General features: G+C 41.7%; 1 protein-coding gene across 3 annotated transcripts; it reads right to left on the bottom strand.

The window, feature by feature from the left end:
- Positions 1-1412: 1412 nt before the first annotated feature.
- Positions 1413-15110, bottom strand: LOC125331959 (AKT interacting protein). 3 transcript variants are annotated; one of them, XM_048316422.1, is made up of 10 exons: positions 15069-15110; positions 10758-10873; positions 9276-9481; positions 7673-7737; positions 7489-7589; positions 6099-6187; positions 5921-6019; positions 5596-5703; positions 4974-5034; positions 1413-2339 (listed from the first exon to the last, which is right to left on the bottom strand). In XM_048316422.1, the coding sequence occupies exons 2-10, from the start codon at positions 10797-10799 to the stop codon at positions 2229-2231; spliced, it is 882 nt and encodes a 293-aa protein (XP_048172379.1). In that variant the 5' UTR covers positions 10800-10873; positions 15069-15110; the 3' UTR covers positions 1413-2228. The 3 variants fall into 3 exon arrangements, with proteins under 3 accessions (XP_048172379.1, XP_048172378.1, XP_048172377.1); XM_048316421.1 differs by lacking the exon at positions 15069-15110 and adding an exon at positions 11218-11242 and having other exon boundaries at positions 1413-2336; XM_048316420.1 differs by lacking the exon at positions 15069-15110 and adding an exon at positions 11218-11241.
- Between the last annotated feature and the right edge of the window lie 8813 nt (positions 15111-23923).

Here is a 23923-nt window from a genome sequence, read left to right as displayed (position 1 = left end):
AAATTCTACATTCTCTAAAGCAATAAAATTATTCTTAACAAACTGCTGTTAGCTGGATTTAGCTTGGAGCAATCCAACCTAGTGACCAGCCTTGCAGGGGTCTGTGACAGCTCACAGAAGAACAAAACTTCCTCCAATAACCATCACTTTCACAGCATTATCCTGTCATTCCTTCTGGACATTGTTCCTGGCCCCCAGCAGCACTGGCAGCTGGAGCTGTGCTGCAGCCAACACCAAAGAGCGGCCCAAGATTAGGAGGATTTCACTTCTACACAAATCCTTCGCCTAAGTGACTTCTTAGGAAATGTGCAAGTCAGTGATGTATTAGAGGCTTCTGAATGATCATAAAACTGAGTAAAGAGGAACTGTCAGAGTCTGGTTTAGCTCCAGGCTGCCCCTGCCCAAGCAGTTCATGCGCTCAGCACAAGGCCAGGCCTATCGTCTGCTTCGCACCAGGAGTCCTCTAACTAAAACCTTGCCCATGATAAATCTGAAGCATTTAAATTTCAGTTTCAGCCTTCCCAAAAAGTTAGAGAGCAACAGCAGCAACAGAACTCATTTTACAGTATTTTTGTGGCAACACTCCAGGACAGTACATATACCCTCAAACTCTTCCCCCGTCCTTTCCTTGAAAGGCAAACACCACCCCTTTTCCAGGCAATACAAACTCACCTTCAGATCATTTCCTCCATTCCTGTCCTCTACTGCAAACTCAGATCAGGCACACGACAATTCCAAGGCACTTCCAATTGCTCATTACATGCTGGGCATCCAGAATACCAAGGCTAATGGGGCATGAATGCCACTCAGAACACTGACTGAGGCAAGTGCCACAAAGCCATCTCATTTTCCTGTTACTGAGTGTATGACACTACTGGGGAAGTCTTCGTCTATTTCCTTAGAAGCCAAGCAGTTGTTCTCAAACAGAACAGTGAAAGGTTGTTAACGACAAGTGAATTTAGCCTGCCAGATAAAAACACAAACTCAACACAAACCCCACATCACACCTCCTGAAATACCACCTCATGTTCACGTGAGTCACTACAGGCTGTTCCAAGGCAGCTGGGTTGGCATTAATCCACCAGTACAGGCAAGGGGAGCCAAATGAACAGCAGCCCAGCTCCAAGGGGTTAACACCACAGATTTTGATAGGACAATCCCAGGAGGCAAGAAGAGGCATCACACCAGGCTGTGGCATTAGGAAAACTCATGTGAAAATTATAAGAGTCTCTCCCAAGTTCACTTGTGTTTTGGAGAGGTTTTCCTGTGTGTGGAACACAAGTCTCTTATGTACAGGGCTGCTCCTGGCATCCCATGAACATCCCAAACACCTGTGCAGACAAGTACCCATGTAGCCAGGTGCTCCCACTCTTCACTAAACATCCACAGCACAGACTAACAGGGACAAAAGCTAGAGCATGGTTTCTTTTTATTTTAAGATGTCACTATTAACACACATTAGTCAAGCTACCCTAAGAAATCCCCTAGACACCTAGGGAATCTAAAACCCTCTAAGAATTTATTAGCTCAAGAGACCACCATTAAAAGCTTTGATTTTAGTGTTTCTGTACTAAAAGTCTAACAAGCCTGACATTCTACTTTCACCCTGTCAGACTAATGTGCGCTTTAGTGACAGTATCCATTTACAAATCAATAATACATCATACATCATCCCCAGCTTTACTTCTGGAAAGTGCTAAATGGAGTCAATGAACCGTCTATTTACAGTTTCAAATCCTAACATATTTACAATAGAAACCAAAAGTATTTAAAACCATTAAATATAGTGTTTAACTCTGCTATATTAGTTTACATGAACACAGCTTAACTCCAGCATCGTATTTCCAATACTAATATTTCTGCCAGTAATTTAAGATTTTTTTAAAAAAATTGCTATTCCTGGAGGGAAAAAATAAAAGCTTAAAAACCAACCCAAAACCTCCAGGCATTTCAGAGCCCTGAGGAATTACCCACCCTAGACAGTCTTCAGGTAGAAGTACTGTAGTGTTCAAGAGAGACTTCCAAACTCCAGGCAAGCCTTTAAAACCTAATGCATATGTAAAACATTAAGAGTCAGTAATCCATTGAACAGGTTTACTGGAGTCACTGCTACCATTCAGGTTTTACTAATCTGTAGTCAAGAAGGAAACTGCTGCTTTGCTGTTTCTCCCTCCGTTACATTCCCTCCACCCCCAGAAAGTGTTTTGTGCACCAGTGTCCAGGACAGCTTAAGTGGGCATCGTCTTCTCTTCTTTGCTGAAGGGCTGGACTGAGCCAGGCTTCACCCAGGACAGGCCAGAGACATGCATGCTTTTGCAGTGCTGATCTTCTGGCTTCTTCTGGGGAGAACAAAGTTAAAGTTACAATTTTTAGATACCCAAACCCTCTCAACTCCCCCTCCATTCATTTTACCTTTAGCAAATACGCAAAAAAGAGGCTTGCACCATTTCCTCTCCTCAAAGAGGAACAGCAAGATGGCCACTGGTTTCATTTCTGGGAATGTGTGTGGCATCTGCAGAACTACCCTGACAACACAGGAGTTTTAAGGACTTTACTTGGGTACAGCTGCCCTGTGCCACCATAAAGACTCAAGGATACTCCTTCTGCTTGTAGGCCCCAGCCCAGCATCACTGCACTGCTCTTCACCACATTTCTTGGCTCTACAGAAAGAAGTGTCAATCCAAACACTCCCCCAAACACTCCCCCTACACTGCACCTGTAGTTCTGCCTGGTGATGCAGGGCATGCTGGGGAGGACCACTGCACCCCACAGGTGGCTGGGAACCCAAATTAATGTGCAAAAGTAGCAATTAATGCCTTTGCTAAACCTGGGAGTTTCCTAATGCTTTCCAAGGATGGTCCTTCCTTTCCCTGGGCATTTGTCACAGTTAAATGCTTGAACAGTAACTATTACCCAACAGTGCACCCAACATTTTAACTGCCTATTGCAATTTAGAAGACCAAAAAAAAAAAAAAAAAAAATCACTTCAAATTGAAGAACAAAGATACAACTTGGAGCATCTGTAGATTCAAAGTAGTTAAAGAGATCAGTAAATTAGACATTACTCTAGCTGGCCAAAGCAGCAAAAGAGCTGGCAGGGTTTTTTTAATACCAGGAAGCGTAAGACAACGACATCAAACCTGGAATGGTGTGTTGAGCTCTAGAAAATGATAATTGCAAGAGCAGACTTGGTTGCACCATGAAAAGTCTTTTGCTTGACAAAGTAAATTACGGCAGCAAGAAAAGAGAAGCTGCACTGCTGCCCTTGCCCACGCTTTGTGCCAAAGGTGACGCTGTGTGACAGGCCTGCCGTAACACGTTGGACAACAACAAACAAGAGGGATGGAGTTAAGCCTGAGCCTGGCAGTGGCAGCTGCCTCTCCCATGCCACACACAGGAACCACACCCTGGAAAAGCCACGTGCTCAGAAGGGAACTGGGACATCACTGCCCTTCCTGGGCTGCAGCTCCAGAATGGCCTAGCTGTTTCCCAAGGAATAGGAATCACAGAGGTAATAAAGAGGATCCAGGGCTGTAGGAAGGTTTGGGAACTTGTTTTTACAGGGAATGTTCTCAGCTACACTGGAATTTTGGGACAAATCTCCTATGGCACAGAAGCTGGGACATTCCTATCAACACATGACAGGAGCAACTAAGTACCATGGATGCAATAATTACTGAAGATGTTCGTTTTCACCTAAAAAGAAATCAACATGCATCTCTCTAAGAAAAGAGGACAAAAGAAAAGTCAGTTTGCTATCAGTCTCTGAGACAACATCAGACCCTTTCCATTTCAGGCACCTTGACCTATTATTTCTCTTTGATTTAAAGGGTAAGAAAGAAGGAGATGAAGAATGAAGGAGAAAGGGAGGAAGAAAAGAAGTGTCAAAAGTATTTCTTAAGTTTTGTAAGAACATCAAGAAGTCAATCTGACCAAAATATTTTCCTGTGTGTTCCAAGGCTGTAATGAGACTGGCAGTTGGGTGCACTGCCACATTGAGCTCAGGCAGTGTATTGTATTAAGATAAATTTTAAAACCTCATTCATGCCAGAAGACATGCAAGAACACGAGATAAACCTTGCAGTGCGGAAGACAAGTTTGAACTGACAAAAAAATAATTTTTCATTACACAAAACCCCAGCAATCGACAGCACAGCTTTAGCCCAAGTCAGTAACTAAAACATTCAGAGTGCATTTCCTTGTCAGTCCAGCTAAGACAGCAACCACTGTTTCAGAATCCCTTTGTACTACAAGTGGATTGACTTGTCAGGCCACTCAGCACAGACCCAGAATTGCTGTGTGGCAGCTCTTGTCAAGTGCAAAGCAGTAATTAAAATAAGAAAACAAAACAAACCATGAACAGCTCCCACCCCAAATCACATCCCATCACCCCATCAGGTGAAAGCTCTATGAGCCAACACGTTCTTCTCTGTCAGTAAGAGCACTCTGTGATGGAAGGAACTCTCAGCACCTTTTGGTGAGCTGATGTCTCATTAGAAATCAACAGCATCAGAGAAGTAAGAGACTGTGCTTGTGCTGCTTCAGAAACTTTGCAAGGAGAAGAAAGTGCTGAAGCTTTGATTCAGTAATGAAAGACTCTCAACAGAAGAAACCCAAGAAGCTGCAGACTGTCAGGTAATGCAGAAATGGTAACAGCCATGACAAGTGCAGAACAACCTAACAGGCAGCCAGTGAATCTCTTTGTCCCTTCCATCCATAAACAAAAAAAAAAAAATCTGCTGTGTGCCAAGAACTGTACTAATGAAGCTTTCTGGCTAAGTGACTAATTGCTTAACACTCTGAAGTTAGAACAGTGACATAACTGCTTCGTTAGGAGATCACAGCAGTTCAGCATTCCTGCTGAGCCAAAAGAGGGGTGGAAAAAGGTCTCTCTAGCACACAGACAGAGAATCTTTCTTCCTGTATCAGGCAATAAACCCTTCCTAGAGTGAGAATGTGAACTTTGCAAGTACCTTCTGAGTCAACATCTTCTCTCTAGCTTCATCATGTATAGCTGGATTCCACGGAGAAAAACTATGGAAAAAGTATAGTTAATTCTTACTTGGCATTTTTGCAAACTACAGCACAGACAGAGCAGAAAGCAGTGATTTTACTTTGCTTATTTTGTTGAATTTTAAGTAAATTTTAAGTGAGTATTCAGTGTTAAAACACACAGTTAAGAACTAAATTCATATTGTCATGGATCTTTTCAACACTAAATGTTTAGGTTTTCATTTCTGTTCATACTGAGAACTGGAAATTCAGAACATGTGACATGAAAAACTACTCTCATTCACCATGAAGCTGACTGCTCCATCCTCCATGCAGGCAAGCTTTAGAAAACCAAAGCTACAGTCATGCAAACTGAGTTCTGAAAAGACAGAAAGCAATATTAATTAATGGGCATTTCTGCTTGAGGGAGGTGGGCGCTTCAGGGCTTTTTGCTTGTTCTGAGGCTTGTTTGGTTATTGTTTTCAGATTTTTCTAAAGAAAAAGCAGGTCAGTTAGCCTGACAGAGAAAGGCTGCCATCAGCAACTACACCAAAATTTGCTCTCAAAACATTAGGACAGGGTGAACTTGCTCAGAGTACTCACATGATTGCATAGGGGTCCTCTATTTTGGGCTGATCAAATAAATGACTACTGCATAGTTTGACACTGTCTACCACTTTACTTTTGAACAGCTGAACATCCTTTTCATACCTGCAAGACAGAAGTAAGTCGTGTTAAGTAATTGCAAGGAGCCATGCGTTTGCTCTAGAAGCACAGACAGACTCGGCAAAGCCCCAACTCGACCTCCTAACGCAACCAAGCCTGGAGGCAGAGACCACGAGTAGACAATTTTACAGACCTCTTGTTTTTGCAAATCTATGCCAAAACCTCTTAAGAGGCCATGCCTATACACATGGAAGATACTCACAGCACTGCAGCCTCGGGGTTCAGAGGACTGGTTGTATCAATCTTGTAGAAGACTCTGCGAGCATACATTAACACCTGCCATATGTGATTATGATTTCGCCTAAAAAAAAAAAAAAAAAAAAGCACAATGAAGAATAGAACAAACTTTATAAATTATACATCAATTTGTCAGCACTAACCTCCATTTTGCAAATGCTCTTTTCACATCCAGTTCACCAGATAAAGGGTCCACTAGAGGGTGGAAGACAGGCAGGTCAAAAACCAAGCGCTGCATTAGAAAAAAAAAAAAAAAATCATGATGACATCTTCAATCCTAATGCCAACACCACTGGGTGATGGTCAGTCAAATGTTCCTGCCAAATACTAATCAGTTGTCACTGTATTAAAAGAAAGTAACTGCAAGTGATTTCTACCAGCTGTGAAACTGTAACCCAACACACCTGTGTAACATGCAGGGTCTTGTCCTCTCTCACATGTTATCACCAAATCAGGAAACTAATCCAGTTAACTGCACAGGCACTAGTGCCAACACAGGTAATAATATCAGATAAGATCAGATTAAAGGAGTTTTTCTGGTTTAGCTATTTGTGACTGAAAGCTTTTTACATACTTGAGCTACAATTGATACCTTTTTTATCCTACTCACTTTTAAGTAAACTGCGCAGTGATACCCTAGTGTCTTTGCCTCTGTACAGCTCATTTCCTCCAGTGTTCACACATTCTTCCAAAAGAAAACTTAAGTTTCAAGAGGAATGTTCTAAAGCCCTCTTCTAGCAAAAGAATGTTGGCTGGCTGACAGATACTAAAGTCTAACCTTTAAAAGGCACTCTTTCCTACTAGTCCTGTTCTTTTAAAAATGATAGCTTTACATAAAACTTGACACCAAGCAGGCAGCTACCCAACACAGCAGTTGTGTGCACCTGCCCTCGAATCTTCCTTTTAAAGAAGTTGGCCAAGAGGGTGAGCTGCTCTGCTCTGAAGAGTCAGACTGCCACAAAATATTTTTTTAAACTAGTCTAATAACTTGGAAACTTTTCACTAAAGAGAAAAAGAGAAAACAGAGATGGAAGATAACACCATACTGCCTATCTCCTTTTCCCTTTGCTTCACCACGTTCTCCTCAAATTTTTAGTTCTTTGTTTCAATGTAATTTAGAAGAGACAATTGAGAAATCCTGCAGTATTACAGCAAGCACAGCACAGGTGTCTGGATTTTACATTCCATTATATCACAACTCAGAATTCTGATACCTCTTTAAGTGTTTCAGTGTTAACTTCCTGCTGAGGAAGTAGCAAATCAAGAGTGGAGGGAAAGAACTGTTTGATTACTTAACACTAATGCATCTGACCTCAGGAAGTTCACTCCACACCAGTCTCAGTAATCAGAGTAATGTAATTCCTCCACAGCAGCTTGCAAATGTGTACAAGACATTGCAAATGAGCCCAGCCAAGTGAACAAAATGAGTTCAAGGAAAAAAGAAGCTAATTGGTGTATCAGCTTTAACAAAAAGCCATACTTATACCACCAGGAAAGAAAAAAAAAAAAAAAAACCAAGGCACAGCCACTTACCGGGCAGTCTCCATCTGGGTAATTATCAGGAATATAGACAGTGAACTTAAATACACCATCCTGGTAGAGCCCATTTCTTATGAATATTACACCAAACCACACTGCAAGTGAGAAAGTTTGCTTGAGTGAAAGAATTTCAAAATATATGTATATAAAAAAATTTAAAAGTTGAGTTTAAGCTTACTTAATGCTGATCGGTACGAGGGCTGCACATAGACACCTGGCAACTTCTGCTTCACAACCAAGGTACTGCAATCAGAGTCAGCATTCAGAGAGCTCCACAACTACACTGACACAGCAAACCCAGAATGTACCACCCACAGCCCAACAGGGCCTTCCTCCACAAACGTACTCTCAATTCCCAAGGCTGCTCACTGAAGGAGGTGACAAATAAAGTAAAATCACACTCTTTCCCTCCTGCTTTTTGCGGCACTCCACTTAAAGATTTACTAACAGAAAACACTATTCCTCTTGATAAAACTAAATAGAGAAGCAGAAATAAACTCTTCCCTCAGTAAACTCAGCATTTAATGTATGTCAGTACAGAAATTTACAATTTTCTACTGAATCCCCAGTTTCAAAGTAAGGAAGAAAAAAAAAATCCAGTTAAGTAATTTTGAACACAGATTCACAGTCAATTGTAGTTGCTGCTGAAATGTGACCAAACTTCAACCTCAAATTTAAACAAGCAGCTTTTCAGTTTTAGATGACACCGTGCTGCAGGTCAAGCTGAAATTACTCTGGCAATGGCGAAAACAAACCAAAAACCTAATTATTTACTTCACAGGTTTTCCAGTTACTTGGTATATGGGTCCATTAAACTGAATTCTACATGCTCACACAAATAAACAACAATTATAAAGCAAAACATTAACACAGTTCCCTGCTTACAGTTTCCCTAATATTGGTTATTAGTTCCCTAATAATGAATTTGTATTATCGTACCAATATATTCACTCAGAAGAAACACATCTTTCTTGAATCAAAAAGTCAGGGTTAATTCCCTGAGAAAGAGATAAATGTTTTGAGAGTTCTCACTTTCAATTTAACAGTTAAATACACAAACTGAGACTCCATTGCATAAGGACTCCAGGGATTTCATTCCAAAAGGCACTACATACTTGGGAATCCAGCACGTCTGTTACAGAGGAAGTCCCTTCAGCTTTGTCGCACTAACCAGTTATATAACTAGAAAGTTTTGAGGACAGAGATTTTTATGCTCCAACAAATCACCAGACTGGGTCAAATGCAACTCCTCCCTCCTAAGTTTCATGTTAAATATCACAGAAATGAATATAGTCTTTCCAACATCCACTTGATCAACTGTATCAGGTGGTGTTCTAGCGTTTCATGTGACAACTGAAGGAAGCTCCCACATCCTAACTCCATTAGATAGCACCATATATTCATGAGCATCTTCCCACTCAACATCTGCTTGCTTCTATTTTAATACTTGTTTCAATTATTTGGTATTTCTGACCAAAAAGCCATTAGGATAACTGGTCAGGATACCTAAATTCACAGTGTGTTTACTTCAAGATTAAGAAATTTAATAATTCAGAGAATGACATCTAAAAATGCCCCTTAAAATCTCATCACACTTTCTTTTCCCTTTCTGTCTCAAGGGACTGAGATTGCTGCTCCAGAGAAAGAACTTTGCAGACAATGTTTTACCGCCTTCAAGGGCTATGGCAGAGACACCACGCAAGAACTAGGCCCCTGCAGTGTTTTTTCCTAACTGAAGCGTAAGCCCAGTGACTAAAGAAGATAAAAAAGTGAACACCTACAATTCTGCAAGAAGCGAATACTCCAAGTAAAATGGCCCATAAGAAGCATGTGTTCCATTTGTGGACTGGGAGGAGGTGGCAGGTGAAGCAGGCTTGGTTATTGGCACAGCATTCTTTGGGATAGAAGGCAACTGTTTCTTTGCAGAGGCTCGCAGGGGACTGGTTCGCAGCTCTCCACTCAAAGTTTTCTCTTCAGTGTCAGCTCTCTGTCAAATCAAAGGAGAAGCCATGAGATCACAGGCCATATTTCAGAAACATTTAACATATGAACATATTTTAACACAGGTTTAAACCCAAATTATGCCAATTACAAGTTAGGGCAATGAAACATATCTTGGGTTTTGGTGTTCCATTGCTTGGGGGAGGGCATGGGAGGGGTCCCTTGTCTTTTTGTTTCTAAATAGACTTTTGTTCAATTAAACTCAACCTACAAGTACAAAAGTATTCAATGCTGAATAGGAAATCTGCAGATTAGGACAAATGCTTAAGGAGGCTTACATTTATTTAGAACCTGAAACCAGACAGTATACAACATCAGCTTACAAGTCAATCTATTTCTAGCACACAGTGCATCAAGATAAATCATTTCTACCGACAAGCATCCTTACACTGTAGACTTCAAAGACTCTTTAGAAGTGGTGTAGTAAAATTGAGATAAAAACGCCAAGTTTCACTTATTTCACTTTCTGCCTGTGCTTAAGACATCAATATTCCACTTGGAACTGATCCTATAGCTCACCCCCACAGTGAAAATCACCACTTGGCAGTGGTATCAAGTTTAAATAGTTTTACCCTAGGAACCCTTTTATGCCTTTGCTATCTTTTCTTAGAAGAGAAAAAAAAACCAACCCATTGCCAGCAAACACTGTACTACACACAGACCCCAAAATCATTCTAGAGATTGCAAAGATAAACCTGCAGGCTACAGACTTGTGCTTAGGCTACGTGTGGTGACTAAAGGCACGATTTAAGCTACAGTGTTTTGAAGTGCCCAAGACCCAGACTAGTAACAATGCCTCATGATTAAAGTTACATAATTTGCCCTAGTACTGAACACCTGAGAAGTGATTAACCCTAGAACTCCCACGCTTTTATTACTGCTACAACCTCAAGTTGTAGCAACAGCACTATGGAGGCACAGTTCTGTCAAAGCTCATTGCACCTGGCTAAGCTCTATATAAGTCACTAAAACGTCCTAACAAAAAAGTGCTTCAACCACTTGAACACATTTGTTTCACATTTCCTATTTAAAGATGCTTCATATAAGAAAAGCCAACAAATTCTGGAGTAGACTCTATGCACAGGTACATTCCAGTCAACACAGCTCAAAGCCAGTTTACACTTTCACTGAAGGTGATCACAACCCTCAGGATAAAGACACAGTAAAACACTATTTGCAGATCACCTGATGGCTTTTTTTCCAGCACTGCTACCACCCCTCCCAAGCATGACAACACTTTCTGGCATCCATTCATTAAATACCTTGCGTACAGAACCTGTAGACATGCTCCAGAAAGGGTTCATAACGTGTATTCCAAATAAAGGCCTGCAACTTTTCTGTGTCTTCAGTGTGTCCTCAGGCCCTTCGGATTTATACCCTAAAAGTACACAGAATGAACATGCATTTTAACAGATAAACAGGACTCAGTATATAAATAGGATTCAGATCTAATTCTGCAGCCAGCATTACATTTCTGTAACTTCAGAAGATAACTTCACGTAGGCAAGACCAAAAAGATTTAAAAATGCCAAAGCTCTATTATATGCTCCAGAAGAATAACATATGTCTATTTTTCCATGTGAATCTCTGTCTTCTTTCTGCTAGAAAGACTACATTCTGCATTCCATGCTCATTTTGTCAATGAGAAGAAAAAAAGGATCATCTCTTGGCTCAACAGAGTTAAGGAAGACCCTCTACACAAGCAAATATTAAAGTTATCACCTCCCCATTTCAGTCCAGCACCAGACAGAACTAGGACCCTGCTAAGTGCTGTCCCTTGCAGACACTGTTGACTTTGCACACTTCTGAAGTGTCCCAGTTTGAGAAATTCTGTCATTCCCGGTAACAGAGATGATCCTTTCATTGAGTTCACATCATGTGTCATTTTGTTTTCATCTGCATTGGAACACCACCAGGAACAGACAAAGCCATAGAACACAGAAGCTTCTCTGTAGCTTATTTAATGGTTTCATCATGAGCACTAAGGCTTAGTGCTCTTTAGATCAGCAGCTCAATAACAAGGACTTCAGCAGTATTTGGTGTTTCAGTGTCATCTACTGTGTATGTCCTCGCTCTCCTCTTTTTTTTTTTTTAAGTCTTGCTATTGCTGGTTGAAGAACTCTGGTCTATAGCACCTCGTCTGGCACACCCTATTGCCTCCACTCTTTTCTCCTCTCCAGTTCTCCTACTTTCCTTCCTCATTTCACCCTCCCATTTTTGGCTCCATCACCTAAGGTTTTGAGGCACTTTACACAGTTTTTTTAATAGAAAGTTGCACAACATTGATGAAGAAAATTAATGGGATGTGAGAGAGACAGAGCCAGTGGCACAGGCTTCTACTGTGGTCAACACTACATTTTTACTACAGTAAGGACAGCAGCATCTGTTCACCATTGATAAGTTTATAGAGAAAATGGAAAGATGATGACCAAAATCTTCCTAAAATTAAAATAAATGCCAATCTTTTTAAAAGAAAAAAAAAAAAAAAACCAAAAAATACAAAATGCAGACAATTTATCCTCAGTAAGTCTAGGAATGCTAAATATTTAAAAAAAACATTAATAACAAATCATAGTCTTCTAAGCTATGCAGCAGCCATGCATTCAAAAAAATGCAAGAACCTTTCAGAAAAGGGATGAAAAATAATTAATCTCCCCACTCAGAATCATCTCAAACATTCCTATACGCAACAGGTTCCTCCAGGTACTTTTCCTCTTCAGCAGCCAGTCTCACATCATTCTGAGCCACTGAAGAGAGAAAGTCAAAGCGCAGCTACTGCCCTGTGAAAGCAGGGAGATGTTTTCACTTTTCCCCATCTCTTGTCTGGAAAGCAGAGTCATGCCAGAGGGCTGTGCCACAGGCCTTTTCCATCAAACCAGCCAGACTAAGTAAGACAGGAAGACTAGGCCAGGAAGGTACGAGACATTTCCTTGGGAAAACTCTGGTGTAACCAGAGGGCAGAGGAACTGACGCACAAAGAGCACCTGAGTGCTTGGGCTCTGACAAGAGGGAAAAGTGCTGGAAGTTGAGGTACAGGTTGGAAGACAATTAGCTGGAATCTGGAGTGATTATGGGATTGGGGCGGGAGTATTTTGTTTGTTTTGGGCTGCTGTTTTTTATGACTAGGTAATACAAGCTGCATTATCCCGGAACCAGAGATAGGAGAACAGGAGTCAGCAGGACAAAGTATGACATACGTAGGTAAAAACCAGCCCAACCTATTCCCAGGGAAACAGGGAACTTTTCTAGAAGCTTGGTAACTGATGGTAGATGCAGTTCAGTCAGCAGATCCATCTTTCAGAAAGCAGCTGTATATCTCAGTACACTTCCAGCTCTGCTGAAAGGCCTTTCATTATCGTGCCTACTTACATGCTGTTAAGAGCAAATAAAACATTTTATGTCTGGTTAAGTTAAAGAATAACTTCCAGGGGTTCTCTTGCACAGACATCTTTTATCCAGTTGCTTGCCAGTTATAAATCATACATAGTATTGTCCTAAATTTATTGTTAAACTGCCTCCAGTCTCATACACCTGTTAAAATACTATTTACAGTGGAGAACGCAAAACCTGAGCTCAGAGAAGAGGGTCATTTAAGAAGCCTTTCAAAGTGTTTTAAGAGTTTATTTTTAATCACATTCACTCCTATGCAACATCTAAGTGGAGAATCATAGCTCTAAAGGAAACTTACCCACAATTGCTTATGCTCTCTAGTACCTTCGCCTTGCAATTTACTACCCATAACTAATCACAAAAATGATTAAAACCGGTATTAAAAATAACCAAGTAACAGCAAATTTACATTAGACTGCCTATTCTACTTCTCACTACGTCTGCAGCAGACAGAGAGCTAAGTCCTGATACCATTAAGTGGAATTTCTAGGCAGTTTAGGCATTCACTCTTACGCAGGGCTCAGTGTCTACCCCAAGGCACCCACCACTGCAGCATCTTACAGTGCTGTAACTACTAAATCCATCAGCTTCCCAAACTAACCCAATACACTCTCCCCATTTTACGGAAAGAGGATAAAAACATTCAAAGCCATCTCCCTCTCTCTCGTTTCACACTGTCAACATTCATAGTACCTCATCCAGAGGAGGCACGATAGTGTGTCACTCAGTAGTACATTCCACTAATTTCTCCTGCTTTAAGAATAGCAATTAACAGCAACCCTCCTAAGCTGTCCTCCTCCCATGTGCTTTTTACGGCTACCTTCTTCTCTAGTGCTTTCTTTCTAGTAAAACAGCAACTAAACAAAGACAAAACACAAACTTGTGAAGAAACATTACTTCAAATACTGCTTCTTGGAAAGGCCATTTAACTTGTCCACAGCACCACATTAAGACCAAAAACCACCTGCTGCCAGGCATAACTTCATGTCCGCAATATATGCCAGCACTCAGAGCAAGTGTAAAGTCATCTGATACTTCATCAGCACTCTAAAAGGCTTCAAAAAACCGAAGTTATCACTAGCAAAACCATAACATTTAAGTACTTTGCTTCTGCACCTTTTCCTTACATTAGGTAGTCTCATAAAAAAATGTCTCATTTTACCCACTATCGCAGTATGTGTCATATTTTTCTCCTCTCACCAACAGAGTTATTTGATCAAACACAACACTAAAGCAATGTGAAAAAAACTTTATCTGCCTGGAACAGAGCACTCTTCTGAAGGTTTCCTGGAAACATCAACAAATCAAAGGGAACCACTCCTACACCTGAGAACAAACCGAGCTACTTCAGCAGAGCACCAGAGAACAGTGTATGTTGAACACACAGTATTATGTGCTTGTCCAACACCTGCAGATGTCAGTTTACACTAGAACTTATTTCTCCTCAGCACAGCCACTCCTGATCTGCTTTGGACCCAAGGCCCTCCTCACTCGCTCACACTTTAATCTGCCGGACAACGCGGGAGCCGCTGGTGGCGGTGAACAGGAACACTGACCAGTCAAGCCTGTTCGCCAACTCTTCTTCCACAGGCGAGTTACGCGTTCCATACCAACACCTGCTGCTACGAGTTCACTCCTCTACGAAACTGCAATCTACGTCAACGAGACCTGCTCTTAGATTCAGCAGGCTAAGGGACATAGGGCGATGGCCGGCCGAGTCCCATAGCACAGGTTGGTCCAGAGGGACCTGTCAGCCAGGGGGTCACAGGAGGTTAAGAGCACTCCTGCAGAGCCCGAGCGGTCTCCGCGGTGTTTTCCACCGCGGCCGCAGCCGAGCCGTACACCGCAGCGCGACGCCGTTCGCAGGGAGGGGAGCAACGGGCGGAGAGGGTCGGAAGCCGCCGGGCCGGGCAGGGCCCCGCTGGCAGCCGCCCCGCGCCCGGCGCTGCCCGAGCCCGCGGTGCCTCTCGCCCCCCGCGCGGGGCGCCCCAACGGGCCCAGCCCCTCCCGGCGACAGGCGACGGCCCCACGGGCGCAGGCACCCCGCAGCCCCTCAGGGACAGAACAGCCCCGCCACCCTCCCGCGCCGCGGGGACGGGACTCCCGCGCCCACCGCCTTCGTTCCGCCAGGCAGGGATAAGCCCGGGCAGGGCCGGACGCTGTGGCCCCTCTGGCTCACCCACCGAGGCTCCGCCGCTCCCCCGCGCGGCCCAGGCCCCGCCGCCGCCGCCGCTCCCGCTACCCCCGGCACAGCCCCATTTACCGCCCGCCCCTCGGGCCGCACATCCGGGCCGCCCCCCGCGGCCAATCGCCGCCCGCCGCTACCGGTTCCACCCCGCGGGGCGGGCGGCGCGGCCGCAGCCGCCACTCACAGCTCGGGACGGGCCCAGACGCGCCGGGGCCGCCCCGGCACCGTCACTGCGAGAGCGCTGAGGGCCCCGCCCCGCGCGCGGCGATTGGTCCGAGGGTCTGTCCGTCTTGTGGCAGGCGGACCAATGGGACCGCGCAGGTGCACCTGTCACTCTCTCAGCTGGCTGACAGCGCCGGGGGTGGAGCTTAGAGAAACGAGCAGTTCTCATTGGCCGGTGGGGCGCGCGGGGACGCACGCCATTGGCCGGCGGGCTCGAGCGGCCGCCTGGGGCGGGGCCCGAGGGCTCGTCCGGCACTGCCCCGTGTCCGAGCGCAGGCTGGCGGGGCCGCGGGGCGGGCGGAGCGGGGACGGTCGGGCTGAGGGAGGGGGTCGGCATGCCGGGTTACCTGGAAGAGCCTGGGGAGGGGCAGGAAGGGCGGAGCTGTGGCAGTGCGATCCGTGACAGCCGCGGCGACGCGTTCTGGCACCGTACAGCGAGAGGCAGCGGCACAGCGACCGCCCTGCGGTGCGCTGCAGCTCGGTGAACACCGTATGTGTGTGTACCCGGAGGCATCCACTCAGCCTCTCCAAAATTTTGCAGCTAACGCTGCCTGTATGAGCCAAGAACTCCAACCTCCTACTAGAGGTGACGTAATCAGTCATAGGCTTTCATCACTCTTTCTCGCAGGCTACTACAAATGGACATTTAAAAAACATATTTCAACTGTTTTTTTTTTTTTTTTCTACAGAATCACAGAATGGGTCAGGTTGGAACGGACCATAGTGGGTCACCTGGTCCAACCTCCCTGCTCAAGCAGAATTACCCAGAGCTCAGGGCACAGGATTGTGTCCAGACAGTTCTGGAATATCCCCAGTGAGGGAGACTCCACAGCCTCTGGCCAATCTGTTCAGTGCTCGGGCACTGCAGAGCAAAGAAGTTCTTGCTCATGTCCAGGTGGAGCTTCCTGGGCATCAGTTTGTGCCGGTTCCTCTTGTCCCATTGCTGGGCACCACGGAGCAGAGCCTGGTCCCTGCTCTGAGCCCTCCCTGCAGACACGGACAGACAGGAATGAGGGCCCCTCTCAGCCATCTCTTCTTAAGGCTGAACAGCCCTGGCCCACTCAGCCTTTCCTTGTAAGAGAGATGCTCCAGTCCCTTCGTCATATCTGTTGGATGCACCTTCTCCAGGAGCTCCATGACTCTCTTGTGCTGAGGAGCCCAGAACTGGACACAGTAGCCCAGATGTGCCTCAGCAGGGCTGAGTAGAAGGGCACCCCCTGACCTGCTGGCAATGCTCTTCCTAACGAACCCCAGGATCCCACTGGCCTTATTGGCCACAAGAGTACACTTGCTGGCACACTTTAAAACCTCCTTTTAAAATGAATAATACCAGCTTCTGATACTATTGCTGAGTGGATACGTACACACACAGTGAAAATTGATATTAACAATACATACACACAGATATACAAAATCTACCTCTAAAATCTGCTGAAGATAAGGAGGAAAAAAGAACAAACCTCAGGCATTAGTTTTCATTTGTAATTAGACTTTTTCTGAGCCCAGTAGAACAATTACAGAAGTGCTATACCAAAACTGAAGTAATTTGTCAAGGTTTGGAAGATGACAAGAAAATCCATGCTATCTCAAATATAAAAATTACAGAGAATTTCAAAAATCAATGCATGTAGGGTGGATTTATTTTTGTTCCTAAGCTATGGGCAAAAATACCATGCTAAGGTTATCACTTTGTCTCAATTATTGTAACCTTCTATCCCCTGTCCTCAAAATGCCACTTTAAAGTCTTCAGTCAGTTAGTAACGTTATTATTCTGGTAAACCACTGTCTCGAGTTTCTAAAACCCTTTGGCAATTTCCTGTTCTTCTGTGTTTCAAATTCAAGCTCCTTGCCTGCACCACTGAAGTGCTGCACAACTTCCCTTTAAGCTCATATCCTAAATTATCTGCCTTCCACTGCTACATGCAGTAGGAGCAGTCACTTGTTAGCTCCCTTTTTTTTTTCTTAATCTCTTTCCTACTATTTTCTTTTTCCTGCTCTAAATCTCTTCCCACCAACTCTCCTTTGAAGGTTGTGTTTCCAGAAATCTTTTTTACATGGTTACTTCCATCAGTGGGCTTTTCAGACCTAACCATTCCTCAAAGTGTCTTGCCTGTATCAGGTCCTGACCCTGCTGAGGAATGAAAGGTGATAATGAAATCCTCCCTTACAAGCTATGCAGATGTCATAGATCTTACTCTGCAAAATTCTGCGGCTTGAACAACATTTTGGTGTTGACTGTATATGTTCAGGTTGGGTTGTTGCGAAACTATATTACAATGGGAATAAAATTTTGACTTTGATAGGAAGGATTGTGAGGAATACTTTTATCAGGCCTTTGAACAAAACATTGTTAATTCTCCAAACCCCACTATAATCCAAAGTTTCCTATTTTGCTAACTAGAGGAATAATACTCTAAAAAGAAAAAAGCTTTTGTGTAATAAATTTTCTTAAATGCTTTTTAGATTCCCTTCCTAGTCATACCAAATATTAAATAAATCTAGTTAACAAATCTTTGTATTTTAACCAGTATAAGAGATTAATCAGGCCTAGAATGCTTTTTGTATATTATTTATCTCATGAAAGATTTCTTTCACTATGGTTGGTACCTGTAGCAAACATTTTATGAACTCAGAGGTCTTTTCCAACCTAGTTCATTCTGTGATTCTTTAAATAACCTTTAGATACCGTTTTTCCTACTTTTAGATACTCTCCATTTCACCCAGAATTCTAAATGCTGTGAGGAATTCTTCCACAATATCTGTGTTCGTACCCCAAACCCATACATTCTCATAATCCAAACCCCAAAATTGCCAAGCACCTTCCTGTACCTTTGCAGAAGAAGGAAGGGTGCGATGGCCGTATTGTTTAAGGCATGATCAATGTGATGCTTAATTGTTCAGTGTGGGAAGACTCTGGATAGCTCTGAATGCACCAGAATTTCCACTTGTGGTGGCCGTGGTTTTGAGAAGGAATATGAGCTAAAAAGATGCGAAGAAAGTTAAAGTAAGTCTGGAATTAGCTCGGGCTCGGCACCACTAGATGGTGTCCTGCAGCTGCTCTAGTCACACATCGCAATCCATGGGCAGGTAAGGGACAGAAACACCTCCTTGGCAGGAACACAGTGTGTGCTGCAGGACAAGCAGAAATGATCACGCCCAGTGCTCCTGCTGAAGTCCCCAGTAGTTCTATAGGGAGGCTGATAAAGAATTTTGACTAATAACCTACATAACCACACAAACCTACATAACCTTACTTGATAGCTACTGATATTAATATGACCTTCCTAAAAATGCAAAGGTGAAAGATGGCATTTGCTTTTTTCAAAGCTAAAAAGCAGAATTACAAACATAGTTTAAAACCAGAACCCCTGACTATCTTTGGTTTTGTACTTTCAAGCACAATTCCTTTGTGATTTGTATACTACAAGAACATATTATCAGCACTTTATAGAGCAATCTAAATAAAAATAAAAGCAGTCAAACAAACAATTTAGATTTTTGTTTTCTTTTTTACCTTGGTGAAATTGGTGTATTATCTCATAAATGGATTGTTTTAAATTTCTCCATACTGATCTCTATTTGCATAATTGCTGATAACAAGGCCTATCCTTTCAGTAAACCAAGAGAGAGAAATTGTCATATCTCTAAAATATGTTGACAAGCCTACAAAAGTATTTAAAAATGGGTGTTTTCAATTTAAATGTATCTATGAAGCAGTGTAAATACATCCATGAAGCAGTGAATGGAAGGAGGTGATTCACAGTGCACAGCAATGAAAGTTACCTGTAAGGAGGAAGATGTCAGGTCACAGTTCTCCCCTCATTCCAAAGGACAATAGTATATACAATCATTGAACCAACTGTTTGGAATAGATACCTGCTGGTAAGGCTGGAGCTATTGCATGGCTCTGACCCTTCAATGGCAATGCCAGCTACAGGCCAGAGAGGTATTTGCTTTGGGAAGGTCTTCCTGAAACTTACTGCCTGAAATATGAATTCCCAGACAGGCCTTCATGGCTTGACAGAAAATGCTGCCCAGATTCCTATTACCTGCGCTGGGGCTTGAGCTGCTTTGGCACATTGCTCTGTTTGGATTTGAAATTAAGTTAACAAAGTAAAAGAAAGAAAAGATACAAATTAGAAAAGATTAATTAGAAGCCCATTTGTATTAGGAACACTATTGGAAACTAATAGCAAATCGAACACAAACCCCTTTTCTAGTTTACCCCTAACAGTGTGATGTTTCTCTATTTTCTTAAAAAGAAGCATAAAGATGGAAACTTTTTCTAATAGTAGTGTTGGTTCAAGATAACGTACTTATTTTTCCCATTTTCTTTTTTTATTACAATGGAATTGCTAGCATGAATGCAGCTATAGCTGCACCAATATAAAAATGCTTTTCACTGTGTATTTATTTTCCCTGAGGAAGAGGTAAGACGGAACAGCACTAACTGCATCATCAAAATTTGTCATTTAGTTCTTAGGGTAGAATCACAGGACCTACTGTTGGTCTCTGCTCAGTCAGCAGCAAACTCACTGTTATAATAGAAGGACGAAATATCAAATTTATTTATTCCCCATAGAAAGCCTCCTGTCTTCCTAGACTCACTTAATATAAAAAGAATACATTTGTGTATAGTATTCAGACACTTTTGTATTTGCATGGCTGTCAGTGTGTTTCACAACATAAGAGATTGAATGTATTAATGGTTCCTGAATAGCAGAAGCTCCTATCAATGACTAATTAAAGATCAGATCATAGCCTTCAAACTACACTTTCTTCAACATGTCTCACACAGTGGAAAAAATACATTAAACATTTAAATCTGAATGTATTTCAGATTCCTTAATTTATGAATTAGAAACCTCAGTTACTGTGAGTCCAACTGTGCAGAATTCAGAACCATGAAACTTGTAAAACTGACTTACAGTACTCCTTTTATTCCTTTGTATTTGCTTACCTAATAGCTCTTATTTAAATGGTGAGAATTACAGTTCTAAGATGAATTTTAATTCTGCACAGTATGATTTTGAAAGTAATTTCCCATTATGAGGAAAGAAAGGACTATTTTATCACTATTTTTTTAAAGAAGTTGAACACTTGAATCTGACTAGAGGTTTATACTGTCAGAATAAATCCCAAAGGAAGACTTAGATCCCAATTGCACTGGTTTCCTACTTATGGGAATACTTGCTTGTAGGTAAAACATCCCAGGGAAGATTGCTGGATGAGAAGCACTCAATTTGTTAGTCACACATTTTGAAAATATGTTCCTTAGCTATCAAAACAATACAAATCCTGTTTGTAAATGCTAAAATGTAAAATTAATCTTAAATTAAATCTCTACATATCCATACAACTTATTTGTAATAGAGACATTTTCAGGGTAAAAGCCTATATATTTAATTCCTGCCATTGAATATCTAGTGATGAATTAAAATTCCTCATTTTAGAATTTTCACAGCCATTCATTGAGAACTTTTTATAAGGTTTTAATCAGACTAACTAGACTTACAGCTATAATTAATATTTCCTTATGAATAAGCTTTTTTTTTTTACCCTCAATATCTTCCTTTCATGGAACATTTTTAATCATAATAACGTAGAACATACTTTTAAACAAATATGTATGTAATCCCACAGTCTCAAGGATAACTAAGATTACAGAGTAATCAGAACGAAGAATCTTTTTGAAAAATCAGTTTTGCAGAGAATAATCATTAAAGTGCATCTGTATGAGACAACTTTGGCAAATCAGCGAACACAGTCCGTGTAAACAAGCTTTGATCAGCAGTTTCCACAATATCATTATGAACTCCAGTTTTTCCTGTAATGGTATGATATGATGAGTGAAAGGCAGACCAAAACCAATTCATAATTTTCAGATGGAAAAATCACAGTTAATTTGTTGACTGAAAAATAACTACATAATTTCAGAGATGATGAGACATAATAAAGTAGGACTATTTTTTTCTCCACTCAGACCTTGAGCCATATTTCTACACAAAAGTCACTTTCCTCCTTTCATCTTCTTATTACTTTCCTGGTAAAGTGACATATTAAGCAGGTATGTAAGTGGTTGGTAATTTTAAAAAGCTGAATATTTAAAAAACTTAGTGGATGACTGATCAAAGAACTGAATATAAAGAGTAAAGACTGGGGAGAGAGAGGGTGAATATGCAAAGGAAGCTTTCACATTCAATGGGGAACAGCTATGAAAAGCTACCAAGGATTGTAGCTCAGTTAATAAAGCCCCAAACAGAGATGATGTTGGGCTTAAATAAAAGGCTGCCACTGAGCAGCACCTTACAGCCCACACTTACAACCCATGCCATAACAGCCTGTCTCTAGGACTGCTCCACCCCTCAGTGATCCAGTCCCCATTTCCAGCTGCCCTGCCATGCAGTATAACGTTGGTGACCTCAGTGTTCCAATAAAGGAAAAGCTTGTGAGAAAGACAGTTTCTCCTCCCTCCATCTCTCCAGACAGAAATTATAGCTGATGCTACTGACTCAGAGTTTATAACTGGGAGCAGAGAAGTTCCGTTGGCAAACATAAAGGGCTGAATGGAAACTCAGAAACACCCCTCTCCCTTACACACTTTTTTTTTTTTTTTCCAGTTCTATATTCTGTATATACATTTCTGGCTCAAACTAAACAGTATAGTAGGTAGTATATATTTAGAAGACTGCATATAAAGAAAGCATTTACTACATTTCGTCCTTGTAGACTGAACACACGGGAAAAAAAAAAAGACCAGCAGCTCAGCATCTTCCCACAGGCTGCCCATCTGGCACCTGGGGCAGATGTCAATGTGGCACGGTCATTCTTTCACTGGAAACAGGCAGATAGGAGCTAGGTATGTCTCAGATTTCTTCTCAAATTTTTAGGCAACACAAGCTGAGCACAAGCTGGGTAGTGCAGGAAAACAGAGTAACATCTGAGTTCCACTGCAAATGGATCCCTTCAATGAGCAGGAGAGGAGCAAGAACACTGAGTCAGATGACTATCTTGGAAATGCAATTGGACTCAGGATCTGGCTATCCAGTTACAGCTCAAGAACCTTAGAAAAATGAACACTGGTAGATGGAATATCAAATATTTGCTCAGTAGGAAGCAATTTCAAGTCAAAAGAGGTTAGCTTCTACTGCATCATGGCCAGGATATGGGAACCTCAGTCTGCCTCCCAATTTGGACTATTCACAACCAATTTGACTAGTCACAAGTTAATGTTTTAGGGACATTACAGACCAATTTAAAAAAACAAGAAAAGTCCTGTTAACTTCAACAAGATTTCAGTTGAAATATTTCATCTACAAATAAGAACTTAACGTTGGCAAAAAAACTCTTCAATAGAACCTCTGTCTCCATCTGTTTCAAGTGGTTTCTTTTTCACCTGAGTTTTTGGGATCTTTTCTATGCCATCTGCAACCTTTTCTTTGTAAGTTAGTGTAAGTTTGTACCTCCCATTCAGTTCTATTTCCTCAAAGTAATAATTTAATTCAATCTTATCTTCTATACATTTGTCCGTTACTAAATCCACAAAAGGTTGGGAGGTCTAATTTTTCTTCTTTTTTAAGGGACACAAGTAATGTCTGCAGTTTTGAAGTCTGACTTGGCTGTTTGTGGTTTTATTACACAGCATTTCATTCTAAAAAGCAACAGTGTGAACTGAGATTAGATTCAAGCTGATCTTTCCAAACATCATGAGAATTCCTCTGTCAAACAAAACTTTCATCTTAATTATCCTTAATAATTTCCACTTTGCAAACATAAGGTCCCTTAATGCCTTTGGAAAATGAAGATTATGAGAAAGAGACTATAAAAAGATAAACATGTCTCATTTTGCAGAATTTTAAACACCTTCTTTCAGATAGTAAATCTAATGTTAATTAATAGCAGGGTATAATATTAGATTTCTCTCTTTTATGAAAATCCTGGATAGAATGTTCCCTAGTGCAGTATTTTCTCTGTTATTTTATATATTGATTCAAATTTAAAGCCAAGAATATTGCTGAAAAATGTCAAGTAACTTATTCAATAGTCAAGCAAAGAACTACTGTCACAATTAAATTAATTTTCATTATTTAATTACAGACTGTGTAATTATAAATTATTCTTTATTTTCAGTCCCTCTGAAATCCTGCTCACCAAAGTTTTGAATACAGGCATGGGGTTTAACTATTCGAGCTGGACAGAAATTCCCAATTTTCTTTAATTTATGACCCCTCAGTGTGTGTCTGTGTATGCACAAGTCTGTGTATGTAAATGCACAGAGTGCTAATTCAAACACATCAGTTCTTTTCTTAAGTAATTATGGCAGCTGCACACCAAACTAAGCACTGTATTCTTAGGAAAACTAATATTATTTTTACTACTGCAATACATAATTCAATATGCTAGTTTGTCTGAAACTAAGATATCTCTACAAAAAATATAGGCAACATTTTTGTTTTAAAACTGTTGCTACTTCCTGTTATAAATTACATAAGGATGCTCTTGGAAAGGAACATGCAATGGAGTGTGTACAGAAAGGAGAACAGGAGCCAACATCCAGACAAAAGCAACACAGCAGCTGTACTTCCATGTGGGAAAACCATCACCCACACAATAGTCAACATTTCTTCC

This window comes from Corvus hawaiiensis, chromosome 12 (assembly GCF_020740725.1).
Source record: "Corvus hawaiiensis isolate bCorHaw1 chromosome 12, bCorHaw1.pri.cur, whole genome shotgun sequence".
NCBI lineage: Eukaryota > Metazoa > Chordata > Aves > Passeriformes > Corvidae > Corvus > Corvus hawaiiensis.
The sequence above is the reverse complement of the archived record's forward strand: the minus strand, read 5'-3'. Positions and strand labels throughout refer to the sequence as shown.